Source organism: Belonocnema kinseyi, chromosome 7, assembly GCF_010883055.1.
Source record: "Belonocnema kinseyi isolate 2016_QV_RU_SX_M_011 chromosome 7, B_treatae_v1, whole genome shotgun sequence".
Lineage (NCBI taxonomy): Eukaryota > Metazoa > Arthropoda > Insecta > Hymenoptera > Cynipidae > Belonocnema > Belonocnema kinseyi.
The window spans coordinates 1,189,123-1,206,793 of record NC_046663.1 but is presented as its reverse complement, the minus strand read 5'-3'; the positions used below and the strand labels follow the sequence as shown (position 1 = coordinate 1,206,793).

At 32.1% G+C, this 17,671-nt stretch overlaps 1 protein-coding gene across 1 annotated transcript; it reads right to left on the bottom strand.

Annotated features, from left to right (window-relative positions):
• Positions 1-7,055: 7,055 nt before the first annotated feature.
• LOC117177045 (glycosyltransferase 25 family member-like) lies at positions 7,056-14,962 on the bottom strand. Its single transcript, XM_033367508.1, has 9 exons — positions 14,913-14,962; positions 13,750-13,916; positions 13,525-13,644; positions 13,273-13,462; positions 13,132-13,206; positions 12,997-13,054; positions 9,064-9,191; positions 8,174-8,377; positions 7,056-7,383 (listed from the first exon to the last, which is right to left on the bottom strand). The coding sequence occupies exons 2-9, from the start codon at positions 13,778-13,780 to the stop codon at positions 7,188-7,190; spliced, it is 1,002 nt and encodes a 333-aa protein (XP_033223399.1). The 5' UTR covers positions 13,781-13,916; positions 14,913-14,962; the 3' UTR covers positions 7,056-7,187.
• Between the last annotated feature and the right edge of the window lie 2,709 nt (positions 14,963-17,671).

Genomic DNA, 17,671 nt, shown 5'->3' with positions numbered 1-17,671 from the left:
GAAAAAGTTGAAAGACCTATTACTTTATATGATTTCCGCCGCCTTAAGAGGGCCCCACGTCGGCCGTGCCTAGGGCCCGACGGTCTTAAAAGACGGCACTGTATACATTGTAACGTGATGGCTTGCCACCCGTTATGGATCCTCCCCTGACTTAATTACTAAATATTTAACAGAATCGCGAAGCATTTCATGCTCAACACGAACTCATAAATCCAAATAATTAAGGCCATGTGACGAGTAGGTCACGTGACCAGATTCCTACCTTATCGCGGTAGAAATCTGGTCACGTGACCCACTCGTCACATGAATTTAAAGAATGAGTTTAGAATTGTAGTATGTTGAATGAGTGTGGATAGCGAATTTTAACTATTTTACATATATATATTGTAACTTGGTGACTTGCCACCCGTTATGGATCTCCCCCTGACTTAATTATAAAATATTTAAAAGTATCGCAATACATTTCATGCCCAATAAGAACTCATAAATCAAATTAATTGACATCATGTAACGAGTGGGTCACGTGACCAGTTTCCTACCTTACCCTCACTTTTTTTATTTCCCAACTTATTTTCACACTAAGTGCCACATCGAGTTGAAAATTTGGGATAGTAAATAAAAAGCACTAAGAAAAGTGAGTCTGTTTCTAAATGTTAGTAAATATTAAAAAAGCAACAACAAAATATTTACAAACAAAACTTCATAATTATAAAAATTTAGGACCAGACCCACTTTTCTTAATGCTTTATGTTTAGTATCCCAAATTTTCAACTGTATGTGGCGCTTCGTCTAAAAATAAGTTGGGAAATAAAAAAAGTGGCGGTAACGTAGGAATCTGGTCACGTCACCCACTCGTCACATGACCTCAAGTAATGAGTCTAAAATTGTAGTATGTTGAATGAGTGTGGATAGAGAATCTTAACTATTTTATATAGCATATTTGTTCCAGGAAACATGACTTTAGACACACAATATAAAATGTTAATTTTAATGCAGGTTTAGGTTACTTTATGCACTAAAGCACTAGACGTCCTACCTTTGTTTCTTTTGAAACTAGAGTCCTAATTCCAACTAAAACAATACACTTTGATTGTATTTACATCTATTCCAATAAACATCTAAAAGTGTTCTAAACCTTTTTCTACCTCACGTTATCCCTCTGTAATTGCACGATTATAAAGTATTTCATCTGCATAATATTTTAATTGCATCATTACTTTCGAATGTTTATAATAAATATGATTTTTAAAACAAAAAACTTCTATTTATATAAAAGTCTTTCAAGTTTTGAATATTCAACTTTTACTCATAGTGTCTTTTTGATATTACTTTTTCTGCTTTTAAATTTTCTTTAGAAATTTTCTGCGAAATATTCAATTTCTGGAATAGATCCAACACATATTTGACATTAGTGGAAGGGAGTTTGTTTTCTGAAAAACTAGTGGACAAATTCATTTCTTTTTCATGAACCAGGGTATGAGGAGCCATTTCTGTAAATTTATGTTTTAAAGTGTTATAAGAAAATATGGCACACCGCAGCCATTCATCCAAACCCTGTTTTGTACCAAATTGTTTCAAATATTGGATTGCACTGTGTTGACTCGTCTTGAGTGAACCCAGCTATTGAGGGGGGTATCCAGGAAACAAGAACCAATAGAAAGCTAGTCTATTTGAATTGCTTATCTGTCATTTGCAGATTAAAAGAATAAAAATTCAATCGGTTGGCCACATTTTTAATCGGTCACCTATACTTCGTGCTTTAAATCTGCCATTCCACATTCGTCAAAATGCTGAGGGAATAGAGTTGAATAAGATTGACAAACCTGAAATAATTCCTATGAGCATTCTGTGATTCATTGATGTGCATATGAATGGGTTGAGATTCCATACGAAATGGAGTTGTAAGGCACATCCACATAATGGTCTTAAATGTGGTGCATTCTTGAAAGCATTTCGTGCGCGAAGCATGCGCGCGCGAATTGTTTTCTGGGCTTTATCCCCTTAAGTGAGACACAAAAGAAGCCAAGACTGAGACAAGGAAAATCCAATGGGGTTAATCAAAATAAAGTGGTACAATTTACTTAATTGACAATTGTAGAATACATTAAAAAGCAAAAATAGATTGTTGTAAATAATAAAAAAATTGTATGTTTTAATTAAATTGACATCAAAAGTTTCATATCTTGCTTAAGAAAATAACTTAAGATTTTATTCAAATAAAGTAGTTAATAATAAAAATATTTCTTATAAGCTGCACGCTTGATGTTCAATTGATTAATTATTATAAAAAAAGGTTTACAAAGTATCCTATTGCAACCTCCGATTCTTACCTAAAATGTTGTCAACTATTTACGTATATAATTTAATAGTAAATCATTAATTTAGTTTTTCAATAAAAATTATTATTATTTTGTTGTCTGCATAAGCAACTTCAGCGATTTTTCAAAATAGTAATATTTAAGGAGACAGACAGACGCCATCGTGAAAACCTGATTTTCGGATTCAGGGGGTCTCGAAACGTGGAGATCCGTTGAAAAATTGTGATGTCAAATTTCCGACAATTCTAATACTTTCTCAATCATAAATGATGAGAATATAAAAAGTTAAATTTCCTTGAATAATTACAAGAGCGATTTCTTCTATATTAATGTTGAAGTAAATATGAGGCAAATTAAAAAGTTCAATTTTTAAAGGCTATTATGGAGATGAAGAATATAATATCTATATAGTTTACATTTTTATACATAGCAAAATAAATTATGTTTCTACAATGGAGGTAAATCAATTTAAAATTTGGTTTTTTAGATACGAAAAAATAAAGATCGCAAGGTTGAAAAAGTCGAATCTTATTTCCTTGTTGTTAGAGAGGAAAATAAAAAATGACGAATTCTGTAATATTTGGGGATAGGCATAAGCATGTGGTTTGTCAAAGAAAGTAAAAATATTATTCATAATATTTTAAAAAGCCCGAAATACTTACAAATAATTTTTTTTACTAAATGATTCTGATAATTTATTTAGATTAATTTTTAATTCCTTATATCCCTCGGAAACTTATTAAATATATTTATTATATATATATAATATATAATATATATATAGTCATTACATTATTTAAAAGTGTATTAAATAACTCAAATGGCATAAACTTTTTTCCTTTTTAGGTTGAAAACTATTTTTTTTCTAAACTGAAAATGTAACTATTATTTAAGCTGAATATTCCATAATTTTAAATGAAAAGTCATCTCTTTGCTTAAAGATTAATTTTTCGACTCACAATTTAATTATTAAATTTTTCGTTGAAATTGATCTTTCATAATTGAATTAAAATTCATCTTTTTTGGTTAGAAAATAATCTTCTAGGTTGATAATTCATCTCACTGTCAAAAATTAAATTATTTTAGTTACAGATTAAACGTTGTAATTCAATATTCATATTTTCGATTCAATGGTCAACTATTACAGTTAATGATTTACAATTTTGGTTGGAAATTTATCACTTGTTTAAAAATGTGACCATTTTTTAACCTTTTTTTGTGTGCAAAAAGGTAATTTTTTTAGGAAAGTTATTTTTTAATTGAAATTTTAACTTATTCCAATTGAATATTCCATAATTTTAGTTAACAATTTTTCTAGTTGGTTGAACATGATTTTTTTTTAACTTAAAATGTAATTATTTATGTTTTGGTTGACGATTAATATTTTTAGTGAAAATTAATTTTACTGTTGTAGAAAATTTCAGTTAAAGATTTATTGTTTTAGTGTACATTCATCTTTTTCATTTAAATTAAACTTTTGCAGTTGAAAATTCATCATCTTCGTTAAAAATTCATCAGTTAGGCTGAAAATTGTAGTATTTTCTTGAAAATCCGTTTTTTCGTTGTTGAAAACTAATTTTTGCAACTTAAAGTTTGAACTATTCCATCTTTTGTTAACAATTAATATTTATTAGTCAAAAATTAAAGTATTTTTTCTTAATTCATATGATTCACAATTTTTTGCTTTGCTGTGTTCAAGGATGCTTAGAGTGAATATCTTGAATTAAAATAAATGTTTGCCTTTAGCGGCAAATATGAATATGTTACTTTTAGTTGACCGGGAACATTGATAAACTTGACTAGGAAGAACCGGTAAATAACTATGAATTTGAAATCGTCTGCCGAATCGCCACCTGAATACGAATGTAGCAGGTAAAGAGATTTATTTTTATTATGGCGCGCACGTGCTGTTTAAATGTTTTAAACTTTAAAACCGAGACTTCTCGGTGCTCGTTCGAAATCGCTCGTTTTTATTTAAGATTTTCAAAATTGATAAAAACTATTCGTTAGACGATCATCTTTACAGTTACAAGTTGGCGAAACCGAACGAAAGGAGTGGAAGAACGGAAAATTATTGTCTCACTGTGCAATACTAATTATTTCATATATAAAAATTTTAATTATGTAATTTTTGGAAGAAAAAGTTTGAAAGTTAGGTACTAAATACTAAACCCTTTTAATTTCGGTGCGTTCATAAGCATGCTACTAAAAATGTTGTTTACTTTAATTCAAATTATTGTTTAAAAAAAGCCTAGGCATAAAGGAGAATGCGATTTATCGGATTTCACCAGATCCAAAGGCGAATTGATTAAAAAACATTGTGACTTACGAGAGTTCAGCAATTGAGTATTTCGAACTTTAGCTTAATATTTTCAAATTACCCAATAAACCTATAGAATCTTGATAATTTTAAACGTCTCTATAAATACTTGGACGAAGCAATAAGATATCTTTTAAGTTTGAACCAACTCTTAAAATTGATATCAATATTTAGCAAGTAAACTCAAGTAAAAATTATTATCAGAACAAGCAACCTAGCTTGCGTAATAAAAAACTAATTTTGTGAATTGATATGTGTCGTGCACCGAAGAAAGGGGCTTATTCTAAAAAAATCGAATCGAGGTTTTTACACCCTTCGACAGTTTTTGAGGTGTTCTTTTTAATGAAACCATTGAAAAAATTCCTGGCGTTATTATTGCTGATATTTGAATTGATATGTATCCGAGAAATCCGGCTTTCGCTCGAGATCCTGTAAAACGCCTGCCACCCCTCACCACTATATCTGTGCATTTCATCTGGCTGGGGTCGAGTTGCGGTTCGGCCGGGAAAACACAGCGGCTGGTGCTTTCCCCCTCCATGCTGCTACCTTCTCTGATTCTCGTCGTTCGCCGTTGAACGGTCGACTCACATTTCCCATGAAATGTGAGAAAACTAAACTCAACGTTTTACTGAAAGTTGGTAAAATATTAATGTATGAACGAACCTGACGAAACCTGACAAACGAACTAACACCGAGTTGTGAATCCGACTTGGAATATCAAAATTGCATCGATAAGGAAGAATAACTGAAACTAGTTAAGTAAACTAGCGAGAATTTTCCTCCCGCCTGTTTTCCTGACCAAGCCGCAACTCGACCCCAGCCGTCTCATCTATACCCCGTCCGTGAGCCGCGTCTACGAGGTTTTGAATGAATTATTTGTCAATTTTTTTTTAATAAACGTACGTTCCGACCTCGGTGGCACGCCTTCTTTAACGTAATACGTAACCTAAGTTAACTAATTTTAACAGATGTAATACACTGACATCAAATTTTTTTAAAGTTACAATGAAAAAAGTTGTACAATTTTTTGTTTAATTTACCTGCATTGATTTTAATTAAATTATCCAAAACATTTTAATCTTTCGTTATTTTCTAACAAAAAAAGCATAATTTTGGAGTGAACCAAAATTATTTATTTTAATTACCGAAATTTAAAATTTTATAAATAACTGTGATTTGCAAAGTTTCCTCTAAAACAGATAAATTGAAACCTCAAAAGTAAGAGGCTTGAATATTGTAATTTTGCTCATTAAAAAAAATTACGAAAACAAGGTATTTTCATTTGGAAGTACAAACGTTAGGGCTGCGCGCTGGTTGGTCGCACTTGGCGCGCAATTCAAAATCACTATCAAAAACAATTTTTGTAATTTAAATAAATAATTATTTAAAAATGCACAAAAATGTATATAAATTGTGTAATTTTTTATTTAAGGCAGAAAAAAAATTATAACACATAGAGCCCTTTATTTGGTTTATTACGTTTTTAATTGTTTTTTCCTTTTATTCGAAATAATTTTCATTCTTTTGGCCTCCGAAAGCTCCCCATTGCATCTTTTAATCAGCAATTATGACTTTTTTACTTTGGGCGTCGTTTTGCCACGTCTCAATCGAAAAGAACAATATTCTGAGCTGAAATTCTTTTTATAAAAATTTAAATATCATCATCATTATATTATGTAATTACTAACTGCTATATATTAGATTGTTGAAATATAATATGGTATTTCAGAAAAGGTGTCTATTAAAAATTGTTCTGTGAAATATAAGTCAGTCTTGGAGTTCAATGAAGATAAACTGTTATTTTTTAAATATATGGTAAATCCAAAAAATAGTAATATTTATCAAAAGAAAATTTTAAAGCAATCTTACATGTAATTATTTACTTGAATTTTTCACAGTAATTGTCCTGTATCTCTTTTCTAATTTATTAATACTTTTTAACGTGAAGAAAAATGTTAGGCAATTGATCATTATAATTATAGATTTTCCTAATACTTCTCTTTATGTTACAATATATGTTTTATTTAATAAGCAGCTGTAATTTAAAGTTGTATAGGAGAGAACTAACAGAAGTTTGTCTGATAACGCTGCGCTGAATTTTGCTTATTCCATTTACTTTCAACTTCTGCACCCTCACCAAATGGATTGCAGCTAAACTTTTTCCCTAATTGGTTGTTTTAGGATGAAAACTGATAGAATGACTTATAGCTTGAAATCCTGTTTTAATTAAAATATTCATCATCAATCCGCTTGTTGACATATTCAACCGGTAATTTTTAAGTCTACGTTTATAACCACAACAATGCAACTAGATTTAGTTTGAATGAAAAGACACATTTTTCACGAAATATACGTTTTCGTAGTAATCATTTATTTATCTATTCTATTTGAAAACAATACACATGTGCCAACTTATGTAAATTTCAAATTTCTTTTCCTCAGGTTTTTTAGGTTTTTGCCGCTGCCGCGCGCGCTGTCTTTTATATCCGGCAAATATCAAGGTCATGTCCATACCCAATACTTTTAAAAAACTTGTATCTTTAGCTAGGCTATAATTCGTCCCGAATATTCAACTTATTTGCTGCTGCATCTTCTTCTTTTTCTCCATCTTGAGGCACAAATTCGGAATCTGTAGTATCACTTACGTATCCACTGTCTCCAATGTAGTAGATCGGGTAAACGAGAAGTGGAGTGGCTGAGAGCGCGATTAGATTTCTTTTTGGAAATTTCTCCTTCCAATCTGATCTGCAATGAACCAATCTTAATTCAGATTAGGAATTCTGGTTTTGAAAGTAAGAAAGGCCATTAACTTTAAAAATCGGTAGGAATGCAAGTTTGAGCTCGAATGGGGCGCCTATGAAGTCTCTGTCTGCTGAAGCTCCTGCTTCGCGAATGTCACTACATAAAAAAACGGCGGATAAAAAAGTATTTACAAGTATTGCACTTTGAATGCGACGTTGTCAAATACTCAGAAAATCGTGTGTTTTCTACTTTACATTGAATCACACTTTATAGCATCGAAATATTTTCGAACTCTTGTATAAGCATGTATTAAATGCGAAGTCTTTCACTTCGCATTCAGACCTATTCAAGATTGATACATTATACGCGAGGGGCTACTCACTGAGAAGTGGCAGATTTCTGCATTATTCTGATCGCGAGCCGGGTCAAAAATTTCGTAACTCCCGGCAATCTTAACGAAATGTTGGAAATCTTTATACGAATTCAATACAAAATAAAGCATTCACAGTTTTAGGATTTTCAGATTGCGCAGTGAGTATCTCCTCGGTTACATGCGAAATCTTGCATTAAAAAGTTTAATTCAAATGCGTGGTTCTCGCAAAGCAGATTTGCAGACTTCTTGTGAATGCGAAGGTATTATTCAGCGTTTTTTGCAGTGACGCGAATATATAATTTCAAATTTGATGTTCAAACTATAAGTAACATAAAAAATTGCGAGATACTTTACTGTTTGACCTTTCATCTTATTTTCTCGAGTTTATAGTTATAAATATGAATTTTTGATTTTATTTACATTGGATGTTTGTCGTAAAGGATCGGAAGAAATTCGTCCACAGGTACTAAATTTTTTAAAGGTTTTGCTGCAAGTAGTTTCTTTGCTCCTTGCGCTGATAAAATATAACCCAGAGCCCAATAACAATATCCAACGTGTACAAGCCTTTGCGACCCTTCAACTAAGGACTCATCTTGATCTTGCCTCACTTGCCTTCCAATAAACCTAAAAGTAATATCAAGAAATTATAAAATGTAATCATTATTTTCTTACTATAACTCTACGGAGTAATAACAAGGAGACCGATCATGTTGTACAAAGCGCCCCGAGTTTTGGCTAAGGTAATTGCAACTTTACTGCCAAGCCTAGACGTTTCAAACCAAAACTCAAATCTAAGCGGGTATGCACACTGTGATCTGCTACCTCCGTTTCTCCCGAAAGAAGCATGTGACTTTAGCGTTTACCGATGTTACGGAACGATATGCAAAATCTCCCTAATACACGTGCTTGATTATTTCTGTGCTTTTGTACCGAAATAAGTTAAAAAATTGTGACCTGGAAAAAATGGGTAAGTAATACAGATTAGGAATAAAACATGCCACTTTTTCCAATTAAATATTTAATTTTCAAAATTCCAATTTTTAAGTTTACTTGACTTTGCGAAAACTCCTAAAAAAATAGTTATAACCTGTATTGCTGTCGTTTTTGTCGTGGTTGTTATGCACTGACACTCACTTACACACTTCTCACGGGAGAAATTGAGATAGCAAATCCGAGTGCGCATGCCCGTCTAGATTTGAGTGCAGGCTTGAAACGTCTAAGTTTGACAGTAAAGCTGCAGTTACCGCAATCAGAACGCATTTTCGGAGATCGGTCTCATTATTACTCAATGTATAAATCGAATGACTTACAAAAGATCCCATTCCAAATTCAGCCTCTGAAGTTCGTCTAATACAACTGTGAGATTTTGCCGGAAATATGGCAGAAATCGAACGTCGTCTTCAAAAATCATTACTCTTTCGTATTTGTTTTTAACCACCTGCAAACAGAGTAATTATTATTTTATATTGATATTATGTATGTGGGTATCCTAATGCACCGTCTTTTTTTATTTTTTAAATTTATTAACCAGAAACAGGATAGTCTAATGACTGCGGGTGTACACGCTGAGGAAAAAGGGCTACAAAAGGGGTTGTAAAACATATAGTATTGAATCAATGAACCTCAAAGGCATGTATTTGATATCTGATATATTTGATTGATTGGAATGTATATATACTACAGAATGTATAGAATCACTTTTTGAACCGAATACTGATTCTATATCAATTACACCATATATTTAAATCGATGAAATATCTAATTCAAAATTAAGGTTTAATGAATCAATAGTATATCTATTGAAAATATAGCATTTTTCTCAAATTCATACGGAAGTATTGTGACAATTTGGAATAGTTTCATTTAATGTATAACTTAGGAGTAACAACATTCTACAGCCTGATTTGTAGTAAGGTTGTTACGTAATATTTTTGAACATTTCTTGTGAATTCCGGTAGAGTTCCGCATTTTATAATTCTATCTAAAATTGTCTTCTTCTCATTATACCTATGATGTAGAACTTTTGGAATTAAGCTTTATTTTTAATACCCATTTTAAATAGCTATTTAATAAAAATTATATAATTAACCATGCTCAAACTCTTTTTAAATCTAGAAAAACTATAGTAACTATCTCTTTCTTTTTCCTGGAAGCCATACTGTTCTACTATTACACAATTACTTGCATTGACATGAGCAACAAATCTTATTTTCATTGTTCTTTTTATTTAAATTTGAGCACACATTTATTTAATAGTGATATCGTTTTGCAATTATTTGTCTCAGTCTTTTACCCTGTTTAGTATATGAGGACAATTTTATTACTGTTTTTCAATATACACCCAAATCTCGGTTTAGTCCAGTGTCGAGGGTTGCCTGCAAATAGCCTTAGAACTAAAGCGGGAGAATCGAAACAAACAGTACAAGCCGCCTGACCTGTATCCAATTGAAATATATAATGTTGCGAAATATATTCGATTGTATACTTGCACACAGCATCCCTTTCAATACTACAGTCGCAACCGCTCCCACCCTGCTTTATGAAAAACTGCATGGGCAGCAGTTTTAGGAAGAACTAAACCGCGGGAAATTAAACCGAGAGTTGGGTATCTTTGGAAATTCTTTTTTTTTCAAAATGGGGACGTCCATAAATCACGTGATTCCGAAGGGGGCACAGCAAAAGTATTACTGAAAATCACTCGGGAATAGGCCGATCACGTGAAATTTTTAATTATAACATTTATTTTCAAAAAAGATTGTAGGAAACATAACTTCTAACTAATTAAGTTTCTTATGTAACAAATTACCGAGGGGCTATGCTGTCAGAAATCTGTCAATGAAATTGTGAGAGATGGCGGGGATTGCGAGGATGGCACGAGAGACTTCAAAAGATTCCAAAGAATTACACCTACTTTCAGGTTGACGTAAAATTCCTCGGAATCGTTTGCACTGGGTAATACTGGGCCATATTCGGCCATCTATGATAAAATAAAATTTAAGATAAGTTTATGCTTGAACAAGTTCTGAAATTTATGAAAAGGTCTTTAAAAGAACGGCAGTAATTTAAGTAGTAATTTAAGCAAAAGTATAGATCAAATGAATATTTATGAAAAGATTATACCCACATTTCATTTCTAAGATAAAAAAATCAATCATTTTGAGAATAATTTTATAATAAAACCCCTAAGTATGGTTTTTCCTAAAAAGATTTTTGAGATGAATAAAAAAGTATGTTTCGATTTAAAAAACAATCTATCCTTATAACCTCGCAATTGACATCAGTAGCGATCGCAGTGATAACCGCTATAGTCTGCCTATCACACGAAGGAATAAAAAGGAGACTGAACTGCCGTGGATAGTTTTTCGAATTCGATAGGAACAATGGCACCGTAAGTGCCAGTTCTATGAGCAGTAATCACTCTTCATTTAGTACGCAAGTGCCACGTGTCCTCTTCTCACGCATAGAAAAAGTGCGAGTGAGACAGCTTTTAAAGTTAAAGTATGTTTATCAGGCTATGCGAGTTTATTTTCTTTTAATAACAGCAAAATTTTTTCGAGCTGTCAAGAAAAATGAGTGTGTAAAAGGTGTTGTATGCGCTTGTTTTCGAGAAAACTCACGTCCCTCTATCGACAAATACCCTAGGTCTGAGCTAATCTTTTCCTCGGACTTCGCGAGATGAACTTACCTAGACCCTACGATATTTCGAGTGGAAGTTTCCCTTGCTGGTAGCTGTCCTAGACACTCTTACTCGAACTAATGTCGCGTTTAGATTTCAGGCTTTTTGCTTGCTTCGATGTCCGCGAGCCGCCAAAGTGTAAACTATTATAATTAATGATTTTAGTTAACGGAATATATTAATGAAGTGGGTTGCATAAGATTTTGTTAATCAAAGAATTTCGTTATGAAAGTAGTAAGCATAGATTTTAAAAATGTTTTCTGGTAGAAAAATGAAACAAGCTCACATAACATCATAATTATACTTTAGTCTCAAAACCTGTCACTTTCGGACTTTTTTATTTGCGTGAGAAGAGGACACGTGGCGCTTGCGCACTAAATTCAGAGCGATTACTAATTGGAGGCCATAGCGGCGTAGAGGGAAGTTTACCGTTGCAATCTTCATTGCTCCAAAAGCCCACAACAGACATTCGTGCTCGTTAAACGTCGTGTTTATCGTTCATTATAAAAAAATATCGTGTGTGGCAAGCGACACGTTCCACATTGCGGATATACCAATAATTTCGTTCAAAACCACCTACACATCGCAAATCTTAACCAAATCAAACAAAATTTAGCCAGAAATGTTTTTAATTGAATTACAAAGAGACTCACGAAGCCAAATTTTGAAAAATAATTTGTTTAAACATTTTTTTAAAATATAGCGAAATCAAGTTTTTTAAAAAACTTAATTGTATAACTCTTACGTGAATATAAGATTTCGGGTCATGAACTAGATAAAGTATATAGACTTTAAGAAGTTTGAGGCATAGCTGATTTTAAAGTCGCCATAAATTTTGCAAAATAAATTTTTTTAAACAATTTGTTTAAATAAATTATTGCTAATTTTAATTTGTTTGCCAAATCAATTTTAAAACCTAAATCTACTGGAAAAAAATTTGTCCGAAGCAGTATATTTTATATTTAAAATACAATTTGTTAATATTTGCGAACAGTGGGTGGTTTTGAATATTCCGTTCCCAATGTGCGTTGGCCAGTCCCTGTCACGTTATATAAATTTTCCTTATTTTGAAAAAAGTCACGTGATAATAATGAGGGGCGGGGGTCAGCAAATTTATAAAAGGGCCCAATCTTTATTAATAACTTTCAGTAGGCTACTTTTAATTACTGCATATGATATAAGAATTTCGTCAGTTAATTTGTTTAAGGATGAGAGTTCGCTGGATATGCGTCGCCGATTCGACTAAGACTTTATACGGGGAAAGTATATGACAATCCATTAGGTGCGTATTTTTTCTTCGACCCAGTGGGCATTACTTTCCCAGATATCGAGGTTTCAGTATTTACACTCGAGCGGGGGTTCATTAGCGCGAGGTCGTGGCGAGTCCAGCGCTCAAGTGTAAATACTCAAACAACTTCGATATATCAGAAACTAAGTCCCATTGATAAAAAAAATGCGCACCTCATGGATTTACATAAATATATTTTCATCTTGTAAAGCCCCAGTCACATCGACGACGCACATCTCGCAACACCTCCTTGTAAGTATATCTTTTTATAATAAATACCTTGTTCCAAATGTTATAGTGACTAAGGAAGCAGCCTATTTCTCCCAGGGTCATTGGTCTAGAATAGAAATTTTAATCAAACATTTAAGATTATTAAATATATCAACTGTACATATTTCAAAACATTAATTTCACCTTTTTTCATAAATATCAATGTATCCAGGCATTACCGTTATACCCTTTGACTTTAAAATGGTATAATTTAATATTCTAGAACAAAATATTAGCATAAAACATATATTATTAAACAGAATGTGATATGTATCAATTATTTACCGTCCATCTACCGCGTCAATTACTTGCACTGCAATTCCTAATTCGTCAAAACAATTCTTCACTCGTCTCCTTCTTTCCGGCCTCCTCAACAAATTAATCACGTAAACCTTCGACATCGACATTGTGTCTTTTTTTGGATAGCTAACGAATTTTTTCAAGTTTTGGGATAAGGGAAGACTTCCCTGAAAAGCTGTTGGTTTAAAAAAGAATTATTATTCGTGACAAATGTTTCAGAATAAAGGGAATTGTTACCCAAAATTTCTAGTTTTATGTTTATCAGTTTTTGTTTGTCATCTTCGATGTCTTCTCGATTATCTAATGGTACTGGAATAAACCCATAGATTTGATCGTTACAGATGTGCAGTGATACCCCTGTAATAAAGACAAAAGTATATATTTGATTTGATCGAAGGAATAATTATCGATTCGAAAATTTAAATAGTAAAATGATACATATGTAACATTGTTTGTAAGTACCAGAACGCTTGGCTGCTAGTGCAAAAGTCATGACATCATTTCTGGGTCCATCAAAGTTCTCTAAATTTTCTGATGAGTAAGTCAAGTGGTCGCTCGTTTTTTTTCTTAAATCTGAGAGTATCGCACTGTGTACTATACTAACTGCGAAGCATCCTGAGTTTTCCTTTCTGAAAATTGTTATATAATCTGGTGTCATATCAGCCCAGAAATTGCTATACATCCCATTAGAAGATAACAGAGGTGCGACTACAGTCAAATTTTGAGAAACCAAATCGTTCAAAGCGTTTGGATTTGTCAAAAATACATCAGCGTCCAGCATCTATTCGTTTAAAAATTATAAATTTTATGAATTAATAGGCTCTCAGATAAAAATTCAAGCTGCAGTACTGAAGTACCTGAAGCGAGGGAAGATTGTATAAAGATTGTATTTGATTGTAGGTCCATACATAAAAGTGTCATTTAAAAATTTACGGGTTGAAATTTTCGCGGAGGTATTAAATACAACTCTAGACTTTGTCGCGATGTCTTCATTGTTGATAACCGCGTGGTGGGATAAATAAAACCTAAATTTTGAGAGTTGCTGATTCTCTAACATATAGAAAAGGCAAAATGTGATGTACGAGTAGCCTCATAACTTTTTTTTTGTAATGGAAAGTTAGCTTAACTCAATAACCACCACTGTCGTCACGTTTTACCGCACCTACATATAGTTTTTTCGTGGATGTTTCTTCTTCTAAAAGAATCTTCGAAGGCTTTTTTTTCCCGAATTCCCATAAAAGGGAAATAATTCAAGTAAGCAAAATTTGAAAGTAATTTAAAAAATTCAGTATTTTACATATAGTAAGCTGTTGTGTTCTTTGTTCTCAGCAAAAATGTGTTTTCCTAAACACTATTGCCGATCACTCACACATCGAAGTGCCGAGAACTGAAGCAGCCAGATTTCTGACTTGATGATAACCTATGCATTCTCGTATTTATAACTTTGGACTTCTTATAATATTCATTCTAATAGGATATGTTAAAAGTGCGAAGTAATTTACCTTTCTAAAGGTACGCGTTATTTGATAAACCCCATTTCTTAAGCTTTAAATATATTTAATATAGTTTTTTAAGCATTTGAATTCTGAAATTCGCCTTAAGCTTCCGATAACTGGCACACTTACCTTACGCTTGCATAATTATAAATGTATTTTTAATCTGATCTTACTAATGATTTGAGTACTTCAAGTTAGATTGATATTTTGAAGAAATTTTCCACTTTCCGTTGTCAATTTTACGTCACATATTAGATTTCAGTCCTGTTAAGAATTTCACACATTTGTTCAATTTTAAACATTTCTATACTAACTTCACGTCGCTACGCGTGAGTCCACTTTTTACATACGTCCAGCGTACTAAAATTCCTCAACCTTTTTTGACAGTGTAGGCTCAACAGCGTATAACCAGGACAAATTAAAATTAATTCCAGCTATTTCATTATTTTCTCTGTTTAAACTTTGATATTTCTGAAAGTTCGAGTTACGTCAGCGTAATTCTTACATTAGACGATGTGAAAAATTCAGAAATAGTAAAGCCAGAACATTCACAAATGAGAATCTTTGCATTATCAAAATATCTCCAATTGTCTGGAATAGACTTATTTAAACCGCAGAAGTTCGCAGAAAGTACTATAAAAAGTTTCGAACAACAAAAGACAAAAAAAGTACCCAGTGAACTTGCATCAGATATACCTATCTCAAATGCTTAAAAGAAAATTATGAAATTAATGTTTATAACAGAATTTTTGACCATTTATATTAAGAGCTGGAAAAGTAAATTGAAAAAATATGGCGATATTTACACAAATTAAAAGTACTATGAAACTTGCGCGTTTGAAAATTTGGAAGTTGGAAACGCGCATGAAACCTCATATGATTTTCATATGAATCAGGTTCTTTACTATTAAACGTTTGGATTTATATGGGATTAAAGGATGATTGATGTACCTCGCTTTGACCCTAAAGAGAAAGTTCGATGGTCCAGGAAGAAAAAAAGATACAATATAAGGGCAGTCTTTTGTAGCTTCCTCACTACTGGAAATGATTCCTTTTTCTGAAAGATGGTGCTGAATGGCATTTTCCTTAGACACTGGGATTCACAGTCAGTACTAGTTATTGATTGGCTTTCGAAGAGGCATGAAAACTTGATGAAACACTCTGTTATTTCATAATCGTGAAAAGTTACAATCACGAAGGAATAATAAATAGACCCAACTGCCAGTGGGAAGCCTTTCGAGACTGGCAATAGAAACATTACCGTAAGTGGTAGGCACATTGCAGGAAGATCTTCAATTTTAGTGCGCAGGTGCGCAGTTATTTTTTTAGGATAAAAAATGTTTGGAAGTGTTAGAAAAAACAGTATTCTTCATTCCAACGTACGATTTCAAAATTAATAATTTACTACAATTTCAAGATTTCATGAGCAAACAATTTCATTATAGTATTCATACTTACCACTTTTATAATGCACTCTTTTAACTTTACAAGTCTTAACGCTGAAGTCCTTCACCTAACCAGATTAATAGACACTTTTATAATTTAAATAATTATAACATAAAATTGAACAAATTTCGCCATCTGTATCAAAACAAACGGACATAACCTCTCTAAGTTACATCAATCTGACAAACTTTCTCACTCGCACACTTTTCAGTGTGTAGGAAGAGGACAACTGCACACCTGCGCACGAAAATTTAAGATCTGTCTGCAATGTGCCTACGACTTACGATAATGTTTCTATTGCCAAGTGGCAAAACGGAGTTAGATCTTCTTATTATTCCTTCGTAGTGACAATCATACGTTGAGGTTGGAATTCACTTTTGTTTCCTTATGCAACAGTCACAACAGTGACCCGCTCTGAACTTTATGCACAATACTTGAAACTGCCTATTTTTCTCTAAAAATCCGGCTCAAAGGAACATTTTATGTTGGTTTAAAGTAAAGCGTGGTAATGGTAACTGTCCGAGTAATAAACGTTGCTCTCGAAATGATGAGTATGGAATTCCAATTTATCTAAAGCTCCATGAAATGGTACGGTTGAAGAAATTTCAGCGTTAAGAAATCCCTACACCATTTCTTTAAACCATTTTTATTCAGAACTCCTTTCATTTAGTTTATAATAATAAATTATAATAATTTATAATAAAAATGTTTGCCAAATCAAAGTATTTTATTTATTATTTCACAAATATTGAATTATTTAGCTTCAGAAATTTTATTATTTAGACATTTTTCCGCATCGGAAACTTTCCACTGTAATGTCTGAAAATACTAAATTCCCGAAAATAAAATTTATGACGTTCTAAATTTTTTATTTAAAATATTTTCTTTTTCGGGAATTCGCCACTTTCGGAAGTGAAATTTTTCGGTATTTTTCAGTCCCATTAATTTTTGTCATTGGAAATGTCTTGATTTTTAAAAATTTAGTTTCAAAGTTTTGGAAATTTAGAATCTTGGAATTTTTCTAGTTTCATTAAGATTTACTTTCAGAATATTGAAATTTTGTTACTATATGTTTCCGATAGTCTTCTTTCTTTCAGTAGTTTGAAATTTCGTAAATTTGCTAGTTCGTGAATTATATTTTCGGAGTTTTTCAATATTTGTGTCTTTTATTTCTTAGTAAGAATATTTCATCGCATACAATTTTAGCATCTCTGAAATCAATGTTAAAAAATAATTAATATTAAAAAAATTTTATGCATGTAAAGTCGAAAACTTTTTGAGAATATTAACTTTCAATTCTTATTCGAAACATATATGCCATTTTGGTGATTGAAAAAAATTTAGGTTTCGTTGGAAAAATTTAGAAGAGTATAGATTGCACTATGAGCTACCGCAAAGAAATTTCAATAAAGTAAATTTCTTCCCACAATTAAAAAAAACTT